This window comes from Acomys russatus, chromosome 14 (assembly GCF_903995435.1).
Source record: "Acomys russatus chromosome 14, mAcoRus1.1, whole genome shotgun sequence".
In the NCBI taxonomy this organism is placed as follows: Eukaryota; Metazoa; Chordata; class Mammalia; order Rodentia; family Muridae; genus Acomys; species Acomys russatus.
In genome coordinates this window covers 4,163,693-4,174,880 of record NC_067150.1, presented here as the reverse complement: position 1 = coordinate 4,174,880, position 11,188 = coordinate 4,163,693, and the positions used below count along the sequence as shown (strand labels likewise).

Sequence of the window (11,188 nt, the reverse complement as noted above, 5' to 3'; positions counted from 1 at the left end):
GCTATCAGAGGCCAGAGAGGGCACCATAGCCCCCTGGGCCTGGAGTTACAGTTGTGGACTGCCATGTGGGTGCTGAGAAGCAAACCTGGGTCCTCCGAAAGAGCAGCCAGTGCTCTTAACCACTGAGCCATCTCTTCCTCTCACAGTCTTTTTGAGGCAGAGTTCAGGTTAAAAGATTTCTTTTGATTTATTTGTGACATTTATTGTTAGTTGTAAGCGCTTGTCAGCACATGAACAATACTGAAAATAAACACGCTTACACTTTTATGATGTAATATCACTGTACCAATTGAATGTGCTTTTTCTTTGACACTCACATTGAAGGATGAGTTTAATGGCTCTTTACACTTGAACCAAGTATCGGTTTTCATCACTTTGGTGAGATTCTTTTCCTTTATGTCATACTCAAATTGCCTCAACCCACGGAAGAAATAGAAGAATCCTAAAAGCAGAGAAATGATTAGTTATCCTGTGTAGTGCAAATAGCTTCCCTGCATTTCAATCTTATGAATGTAGAATGCAATAACATTGTAAAGAGAAAAAGATACTGTGGAGATGTGGTTTTCTTTCACCCTGCTACATAAATCACTGAGGAGGAATATAAACACAAGGTTTGAAGGGTTCCTGAGTGTGCTAGCCAGGCCTAGCTGCCAAGCTAGAATTCAACAAGGAGAAAGTCACTCTGGGTTTGTCCCTGGACTCTTCACCCTCATTTCTATAGATCTGCAACATTTTTGTCTATTTCAGGTTTGGGGGTTCTGGTTAGAGATGGAGATAACCAATGTGGCCATCAAATGTTTTCAAACATTTATTATTATTATTGTTATTATTAATGTGTGTGCATGCATGTGTGCACATGTGTGTAGTGTGTGCAAGTGTGTGTGTACACATGTGTGGAGAGTGTGTGTGTCTGTGTAATGTGCGTGTGTGTTTGTGTGTGTGTGCGCGAGCACATGCATGCCAAGCTGTGTGTGTGGAGGTTAAAGGAAGACTTTGTGGCTTTGGCTTTTCCCTGCCCTCCTTTACACGAGAGCTAGTGACAAACTTTGGGTCTTCAGGCACCACTGCTGCCACCTTTACCCAATAAACCATTTTACTGTTACTCAAACAATTTTATTTTTACACTGTCAGTTATTTCATGGCTCAGACCATTACCTTTGAAAATCCAGTATCAGGACTTTGTGCCTTAAATTGCCTAAGGTTCTGGGATGAGGACGTAGCTCTGTGGCAAAACATTTGCTTAGTATTAGTGGAGCACTTGGTTCAAGCCTCAGGACAGTTCCCAGCAAAGAGCTCCAAGCTAAACAAACTCCAACCAAACAGCAGCAGCAGCAGCAGCAGCAGCAGCAGCAACAACTGCTAAGTGGTCGTTTAAGATCACCTGGGTCTCATCCATAATCCTACTGCTCAGACACTTGAAACACATAGTTTTCTCATAAATAAGCTCTAAGTTTATGTATCATAGACTATATACACATATGTTGTTATATATATGTTATATATGCATATATATATACACATACATACATATACATTTATGTGTGTGTTTGGGAATAATTGTTCATCTTGTGAGTTTAGCCATCTTTCATTCATTAGGGACTCTGTTAGGGACTGTCTTAGGTCAGTGGTGACTAAAACTAATTTTGACACTCTTTACATAGATTTGAAATAGCATTTCAGCTGGGCGGTGGTGGTGCACGCCTTTAATCCCAGCACTTGGGAGGCAGAGACAGGCTGATCGCTGTGAGTTTATGGCCAGCCTGGTCTACAAAGTGAGTCCAGGACAGCCAAGGCTACACAGAGAAACCCTGTCTCGAGAAACAAACAAACAAACAAAATAAGAGGAATAGCATTGCAGAGTCCAATTCTGCACTTCCTGGTTCAGTGTGACAGTGTCTGTGGATTAATGTTTAACAACCAGTACACGTACCTGAGAATGGTAACATTTTTGCCCTTTGTGATATCTTCTTTTGTAGTCCTCCAAGATTGCACACAGCGGAAGCTTTAGCACTCACCTTGGTACTGGAAGGCAGCGTCCACACGGAGGCCAATTCCGGGAAAGCGCCTCACTATCCTCTGTGGGAATCCTCTGTCCATGGCTTGTGCCACCTCATCATACCTGCGTGCAAAGATTTCAAAGACTTCTCTCTGCTTGGTGTCCATTTGGTGAGCTTAATCTTTCTGCTGCCCAGTTAGAGTCGAGCAGGGGCTGTGGGAACTGAGCAGGCCTGGCACAGGGGACCATCTAGTAGGACCAAGGATAAAAACATTGCAGAGATGTTTGCACGGATCATGTACAGTAGTGTGTGTGCATGTGCGTGCATCCATGTGTGTGTGTGTTTGTGTGCACATGTGTGCATGCGTGTGTGTGTTTACATGCGTGCATGTGTGTGTGACTGTGTGTGTGTGTGTGGTGCATGTGTATGTGGTGTGTTCTCACATTTGTAAGCAAGTGTTTTATTGACCGGGCCAACACCTCAGCCTTCACTAATCATCTCTTGAAAACAACAAGAAAAAAAAAAATGATCCTGGGGCTAAGATGTGCTTTTTCGGACAAGGACTGTAAACCATCACCACCAACAAAATAATCAAAAAAAAAAAAGGGCCACACCTCTGTCAGAGCAGTTCCTCCCCAGGGACTCTTCAATCAAGCGAAGACCCATCTTATACTTCCAGATTTTCACTGGCTGTGCTTCTGCCACTGAGAATCTGGTTGCCATTGATGGCTTTATTACTTTTTTGTGGTTTTTATTTAAGTTGCACAGAGACTGTTGGACTCACTCAAACGCCTTAGTTTAATAGAAGTCATACACTGGACCCCATCCCCTGGAGACTGGAGACTCGTCTTGTTTTGTCTGTGTTGGGGGTGATGCTGCCATGGATGACTTCCTCCCTAACCAATCAGAAGCATTAGCCATCAGTTACCTCCAGTACCAGAAGCCCACAAAGAAGAAGGTTTTCCTCGTGTCACGGTCACAAACAGCGGCATCAATTTTCTTCACACGTGTTGGGAACCCGAGTGTGTGGATGGATTTGGGATAATCAGGCAAGACAGCATACCCCCTGATCACCCAGAAATTCTCACCTAGGGAGAGAAGGAGGCATCTTCAGGTACTGTGAAGACACGGGCTCTGTGTCCTACGAGGAGAGGGCTAGGGAAGGCTGAAGGGAAGTAGCTGCCCTGTTCCTCTCAGCTGCCAGCCCAGTGATCTCATGCCTGTACTGCTCTTTTTCACTCCATTTATTTTGTTTTCTAAATGGGACAATCCTATCAGAGGGAACATAAAAAGTGAGGCAGATTGTCTTTGCTTGGAAGAAAAAGCATGAACTTCTATAGTTTTAAAAGCTATTTATTTACGTTTGAGTATGGGTGTGGTGTTTTGTTTACCCATGAATCCGTATATCATGTGTGTGCCTGGTGCCTAGGGAGGCCTGAATAGGGCATCGAATCCCCTAGCACTGCTGTGAGCTTCCGTGTGGATGCTGGGAATCAAACCCAGATCTTCTGGAAGAGCAGCCAATGCTCTTTACTGCAGTCTAGCTCTTGAGTTTTATGTTTCTTAATCATAAAATTCCTTTTAGTGAATTTGAGGTGACGGAAATGGCCACAGCCACAATCTCATTGTTACTTAGGAGGGGAAGAAGCAATGATCAAGATTGCATTTGACTGACATGCCTGTTGTCCTGTTTAGGGAAGAGCGGGGAGAGGACTAGTGACAGGAAGTTTACCTTTAAAGACGAGGATCTCATCTCTGGGGCTTTCATAGGCAGCCTGAAGATCAGTTGGCAGAGATGGCCACAAGGAAGCAATCAGTTCGAACTCAACAATGGCAGTGTCAGAGTAGAGCCGCCATAGGTGCCTGTGTTAACACAAAACACTTCCTGGATGTCGTCTGGGTGTCTGCATCCATCAACGTGTTGCAGTCTTAGGCTTGTCGTTTTGTGGCATGTATATGTATGTTGGTATGTATGCATGTGTGAATGCATGCTCACATGTGTGGGGCACACGTGTGAATGCATGTGTGTGCTTGTGTGTGGAGGCTGCAGGTTGCCCTTGGGTGTCTTCTTCGATTGTTCTCGAATTCGTCTAATGAGGAAGAGTCTCTTGATGACGTGCCGATATATGCTCAGCAGCTCACTCTCCAGGTGAGTGGAAGGCCTGAGTTTTAATGTATGCAGATTTTTGGGGTATAAATGCTCCTGACATGGCCAGTTTCAAGCAGATGTGATCTGATGTACAGAGTTCCATAAAGTTTAACAACAGACTCCTGAAATCAGCTGTAAATTGACTTTGAGACACTTTTGGGATTAGTGTTAACTTGGCCAAGAAGTCATTGAAAATAGACTTTACAACCTGATTTTAAATTTATTATTATTATTATTATTATTATTATTATTATTATTATTATTATTATTATTTTATTTTGGTTTTTGAGATGAGGTTTCTCTGTGTAGGCCTGGCTGTCCCAGAACTTGCTCTGTAGATGGTAGGTCTCGAACTCAGAGATTCACCTGCCTCTGCCTCTTTCAAGTGCTGGGATTAAAGGTGTGTGCCACAACTACCTGGCTAAATTTGCTTTAAATATTTAAAACTAATTTCAAAACAATGTGTGCATATAATAAGATATTTAAATAGCATGTGCATTGTAAAATGTTTACCACCAGGTCCTTTGAAAAGACAAATCTTCATAAGAAGGTGGAATGTCAAGGGAATACGTTTACCTGCCTTTAAAGAACATAATTTCTCTGCGGAAGGTAGTGACAGCATCAAAAATCAAGATGGGGTCACAGGTGTGGTGTCCAGGGTTTCCATTTGGGTTGGTGGGTGCCTTAGTTGGACTTCCTTCAACGAGAAGATAAGACTTTCAGGAGGTACAGGAACTACGTCCACACAAGGATCTTACCTAAGTCTGTGTTTGCTTCACAGTGATATTTCAGAAAGCAGCCATCTCAATTTCCTTTCTGAAAGCCTTCTGATGAGTCACCACAGCTCAGTTCCACAATGCCACTTACCATAGATGGACTGGATCCCATTAATATCATCCCGAGAAAGTGGGTATTTGCTAGGATCCAGGGAGACATAATTGGGAAACATCAAAGCTGTTGGATCACTGGAGTGAGAGAGCCCCAGGGAGTGACCAAATTCATGAGCAGCCACAAGAAACAGGTTGAACCCTTGATAAAAACAGAAAGCGAGACTGTGTGAATTAAACTGAATCTAGCAGACAGATGGCGTGAAAAGACTTACTCAGAGATGAACAATATTACTTAGCTGGCATGGTGGCACATGCTTTTAGTTCCAGGATGGAGATGGCAGAGAGGCAGGCAGACCTCTTTGAGTTCAAGGCTAGCCTAGTTTACATGTATTTGAGGCCAGTCAAATTTATACGGTGAGACCCTGCCTCAGAAATAAAATGAAACAAGAGAAGAAATGGACAGTATGATTGTGAGAAATGGAGCCACCAGTTTGGGGGATGCTTGACTGTATACGATCATCCTTATGTTCTCCGGTGGTCCTCCACCACCTGGACAAGGAAGCCCTAGTTTCTTCCCCTAGCCCTCAACAACCTATTTCTTAGCATTTTTCAGTCACAGACACTTTTGCACAGCCCTCTTGCCTTGCTTCCCAGCCGTGTGCTGTCACTCATGTGCCCTGAGCTAGGCATTCCAAATACTTTCATTTCTTATCTGAGCTAAGTTCTTTCTATATCTGTGTCTTGTGCCTCTGGCTGGCCTTGAACTCACTGTACAGCGGAGGGTTGGTGATTTTCAACTCCTGACTCTACAGCCTCTACCTCCCCGTTCACGCACCACCACACGCAGTCCTAGGGACTGAACTCAGAGCTTTATGCACACTAGGAAAAGCTCTTCCAACTGAGTTTTATCTCTAGCCCTGTGGCTTCATTCATCCTGCTCAGTCTGTGTGTGCTCTCTTCTGCTTTAAAGGGATACAACACAATGGTCAGACCGGCCTATGCAGAGCTTAGCCAAAGGGACATCTTTATCCCAGTCCTCAGAGAAACGGCCTTGATACACTTGGACTACCACTTTTGCCTTCTTAATAATCCATCTTACACATCCTCCTCAGCACAGGGATTAAAGCAATGAGTGGGAGAGCAATTAGTGCTAATTACTGGTTACGGATAGTTAGATGGCAAGACCTCCCATTTCTGCCTCTGGATATGAAAGTGAAGCCTGGTGGGGAAAGGTTGCCAATCCTAGGTTTGGCTCTTATAACTGATGGAATACAACTGGCTTTGGACCAAGATGGAAACCAAAGAAATGGTGGTTATTTCTTAGTAGGAGATACACAACGGACATATTGACCCCACGTCTTAGTTTTCTGAGACCAATGCTCCTCCTCCATCCCCTGTGTGTGATGCTACCTCATGTGGCACTGGCCACAGCTCACACCACTTCCCACTGTTGCCTGAAGCTCATCCAGTGCTGACCTCTTGGTCTGTCTCAGCAGCATCTGCGAGAAAAATGGCTTCATGTGCTCCAGTGGGGAGAGTGGTCAGGGTGGAGTATCTGGACCCGTGGAGTAAGGAATGATCTGCAGCCTTGTGTGCTGCCCATTCAGAAGGCCATGACCTCTACTGCCCTGGGACCTTGGAGGTCAGATCCCCACCCCAAACTGTTGAGTCAGTGAAAGGGACAAAGGATAGCAAGAGATGGAATTCTTTCTTAGAAAATGCAGCATCGCTATAGTGATGTTTGGGTGTTCAACTTTAAAAAAAATGACAGTATGCTGAGGATGGAGAGACTGGTCGGCACCTAGGAGCACTGGCTGCTCTTTCAGAGGGTCTGAGTTTAATTCTCAGAACTCATAAGCTCCTATTCCAGGGGATCTGATGTTCTTTTCTGGCCTCTGAAGGCACCATGCCCACCTATGGTACCCAGGCATACATGCAAGCAAAATACTCACACACATAAACCCAAAGAAAACATGTCAGTGCTACTCAGGCCCATCAGAGAAATAGCATCAACTTACTTCCTCAAAGGGCTAGATGGAATATAAGAATGGGAGGTGGCCAGTAGAGAAAGTCTACAATTTCAAATCGATCCTTTAGGGGCCATAATCCCACAAAGCATTCTTTAACCTCAGGCACAAAGCCAGCAGCCCTCATAAGTCTTCCTTCAGCCTTCGAGCTACAGGTGACTACTGCAGCCATTGGCTCAGGGTGCAGCCGTGCGTGCAGAATGAGGGTTGAAGCTTTATGCATCTCACAGGACACAAAGAGCTGCAAGTTCACAGAACACACCTCGTGTGGCAGGCACTGCGCAAACTCACAGTGCGATGTGAATGAGTGCATGGCTACATGCTCTCCCACACTAAAACCTGGAGCACTACTACTGTTAATGGTTATTAGTGTGATCTGAGACTATAGAAAATTATGTGTGAAATTAGGACATTTGGACATGAAGCAGCTAACACTACAGTGATTCCAGAGATTTTTTTTTTTTCAGATTAAAGCCTTGTGCTCATAGTGAAAATTAGACTCACCTTCCTCATTCTTGGCTGTCCAGTCTTCATCTTCATCAAAGTGAGTGTCACCACCTAGACCCAGACCTGGAGGAAAGGCATGGCCGAGGACTCCCATAGGACCGTCAAAATAACGTGGGCACCAGCCATGGGCTGAGATACAGTTGATGGAGAGACAGGTCAGTTTCCTGTGATTGTAGAACAAAGCCCCACAGCCTTCCCACTGTGAGCCTTACCTCTAGTCCTGAAGGCTATCATGATATCTGCAACACCGCTGGAAACCTTGGTGAACCTCAATGGAGTGACCTTGCTCCAAACTTGTAGAGCTTTCTGAATAGCCTCGTCCACATCAGCTCGTGTCATATCAGGAGTGTAGTTCATTATTCTGAAAAGTAGGCAAAAATCACACACACACACACACACACACACACACACACACATATACACACAGACACACACACATACATGCACACACACACTGATACACACATGCACACACACAGACACACAGATACATACACACACAGATACACACTCTCACACACACATGCACACAGACACAGACACCCACACATGCACAAACAGACACAGACACACACACATATACACACATGCACACAGACACACAGAAACACAGACACACACATGCACACACCCACAGACACACACACATACACACACATACATACACACAGACACACACACATAGACACATACCTACACACAGACACACACACACAGACACACACATACACATGCAGTTTGCTAGTCACAGGCTATAGGAAGTTACTGTTGTGGTATCCTCTAACAATTGCTGTCATTTTATTTAGATGAAGGAGCTTTACATAATCTAATTCAGATTTCCCTTTCTCTTGCTGTAATAAAACAAAACATTTTGACCAAAGGCAACTTAGAGGAGGAAAGGGTTTGTTTGGCTTACACTTCCAGGTCACAGTGCACCACTGAGGGACAGGCAGGAGCCCAAAGCACCACAGAAGAACACTACTTGTTGGCTCACTCTCAGGCTCATGTTTAGCTAGCTTTTCTTTTATCTGTCTGCCTGTCTATCTATCTATCTATCTATCTATCTATCTATCTATCTATCTATCTATCTATTTATCTACCATCTCTCATCTATTTGTGTGAGGTGTATGCATGTGTGTGTGTGCCCTTGAGTGTTTGTGTGTGTACTAAATGTGTGTAATGGCCTGCAGAAGTCAGAAGAGGGCATCAGATTTGGAGTGTCATATGCTTGTGAGCTGTCATGTGGGTAGTGGGAATTGAAGTTGGAGCCTCAGCAAGAACTAAAATTTCTTAACTGATGAGTCATTTCTTTAGCTCCTTAGCTAGTTTTCTTTTTTCTTTTTTCATTAAGTCTCTTACATCATCTTATTCTTAAATAGCAGAGAGCAAATGCCTCTTTACACTGGGACCCACCCAGTATTTGAGATTTGATAGCTCTAATACACACACACACACACACACACACACACACACACACACACACACACACACCACCACACACATAACCACACCCCAAGCATCACCACACACACAACTACACTCAAACCACCCTAAACACACCACACCCCAACTACAACCACCCACACACATACAACCATACCTCAACTACCACCCCCCCACACACTCCTACACACTCACAGCCTTTTCATATTTTTGCACACCTCATGGTGCCTCCAGAGCACTGTGGCAGATGTCATTGTTTCCCGTCCTAAGCTCACATTGGGGAAGACAGCCTTGAGACTGGAATCTGTCTGCTAGAGCCTGTGTCCTTTGCAACACTGGCTGCAGGCAACAGCCTTTTAATTTAGTTTCTCTGTGACTAAGATGGTAGTAGCACCACTGCCCACAACATAGGTCTAATGTGGGGATGGAATACATAGGACCCATAAAGTGGCTTGCACTTGGGAGGTGTCAGTAAGAAAAGCCGTTATTATGGTTGCTTCTTGGACAGTATTTGGGTTAATCTAAGTTAGTAGAAACATTACCTGTATGTAAGACTGTGTTTTCTCCACCCAGGGAGTGTGTAGCCATACTGCCCCACATCGGGCACACCGCACCTTGGCACCTTCATGATCTCAAGAGTGTCTGAGTCCAGTTTTCCAGTCACTGTCAACCCAAAAAATGCCTGCATTTCCCGAAGTTTGCCATCTAGGAGACTCGTGTTCTTGCTTTGAACAAGATGACTTCCTTCTATTTCAGGAGAGTAGAACTGGTTGAGGTATGCCTGACAAAAAAAAAAAAAAAAAAAAAAAAAGACAAAAAGGCTGCAGGCTACAGGACAGCAAATATTCTCTTCAAACCAAGCAAAGCGGCCGGGGCTCTCCTTTGGCAGCAGGGATGATGAAAAGGAAACAGCAAGGGGATGAGAAAGGCGAGATGCAAAGCGGGAGGAAGGAGTCTCCCTGTCTGTCCTTCTGATGCTAGCAATCACTTGACTGACAGCTGCCTAGAGCTAGCCCAGCCACGCAGTCCAGGCAACACCGATCCTCCACTGAGGGTGAGGCCACTCTGGCTGCCAGGTGCAGACACAATTTACATGTTTTTACTCTTCCTTTCCTCTTGGTATACTCTTGAAATTTTAGGAGACAGCAGAGGTAATTATCTACTTTGCAAACTTATGGGATTAATCAATATATAACAGACTAATTGGATTTTCAGAAGGAATTGCTAAAGCCATATACTTTTCATATATATATATTAATAACTATTCATGCATATATACATTTGTGTATCTTTCTTTGTATATATGTACATACACAAACACATATATGTGTGTAGAAGGGCTCTAAACTGTAGATTGTTGAGGTCAGTTGTCTTGAAATGTACTTATAAAGATTTCCATTAGTGTAAACTGTTGCTTTCTTCTCTCAGGCTGGTCCCTTCCTGACCACTGTTTAAAGGTGCAGTGTGCAGTCTCCTCTGCACTGCCCTCTGCTCTGCTCCTCACAGCCAGTGTGTGTCCTTAGACACATGGAAAGGAGCTTATTCTTCTGAGAAAGTGGGTTTCTGCAGGACTTTGCTGTCTTGGGAGGTCCCGAGAGAAGCATTGAGAAGAACACCTCAGTGCCCGTTGCTGTTCGAACGCACTGAGCGCCTACCTTGGCTGCTTGGCTGTTGTCCTCATGTCTGTCCTTCCGGTCTGCAGGAAATGTGGAAGAAAATGTGATAAAATTAAACAGCAGAGGCAGAAGGCTCTTCATTTCCGTGTCTTCAGTTAACGCTTGTTCCTGTTCTCATGGTGCTTAGAAAGTCCACAATGAGACGTGGCATGAAGCATTCATTTAATTAATAACAGCGAAGGACAGTTGCCATGAAGTGGCTCATGGCTTTTTTCCCCCTTAGATAAGCTTGGATTGTGTAAGCAGTCTGTGACGGTTTATCCAGCACACTGCTCACGCTTTAACTGAACGCATCACATAGCAAGGCCCCCAAGTTAGCTTTCTCGTCTCAAAACTGGTAGCCTTTAACATATAAGTTGTTAGGCATTTTGAAATAATTTTCTTTGGCAGAAAGCACGAGCATATTTTGGTAGTGTGGTGCGAAAGAAGAGTTGAGGTAGGAATTACTTGAGTTAAGTACTCTATTGTGTGCTACGGTGCCTGGCCTCTACATGAGTTCTGGAGGTCCAAACTCAGGTCCCATCCGTGCACAGCACTGCTCCACCCAGTGAGCCATCCC

The 11,188-nt window shown here is 44.4% G+C and overlaps 1 protein-coding gene across 1 annotated transcript; it reads right to left on the bottom strand.

Moving 5' to 3' along the window:
• Positions 1-206: 206 nt before the first annotated feature.
• Positions 207-10,738, bottom strand: Mmp27 (matrix metallopeptidase 27). The gene is made up of 10 exons (XM_051155889.1): positions 10,609-10,738; positions 9,496-9,734; positions 7,723-7,871; positions 7,508-7,639; positions 5,014-5,175; positions 4,723-4,843; positions 3,730-3,860; positions 2,926-3,085; positions 2,016-2,119; positions 207-442 (listed from the first exon to the last, which is right to left on the bottom strand). The coding sequence occupies exons 1-10, from the start codon at positions 10,708-10,710 to the stop codon at positions 207-209; spliced, it is 1,536 nt and encodes a 511-aa protein (XP_051011846.1). The 5' UTR covers positions 10,711-10,738.
• Positions 10,739-11,188: the final 450 nt, after the last annotated feature.

Coding starts and splice junctions, on each gene's coding strand:
- Mmp27 (XM_051155889.1), bottom strand. CDS start 10,710: ATGAAGAGCCTTCTGCCTCTGCTGTTTAATTTTATCACATTTTCTTCC. Junction 3,086..3,729: donor TGAGATCCTCGTCTTTAAAG/GTAAACTTCCTG, acceptor TTCTCTCCCTAG/GTGAGAATTTCTGGGTGATC. Junction 443..2,015: donor CGCTGCCTTCCAGTACCAAG/GTGAGTGCTAAA, acceptor CTCTGCTTTTAG/GATTCTTCTATTTCTTCCGT.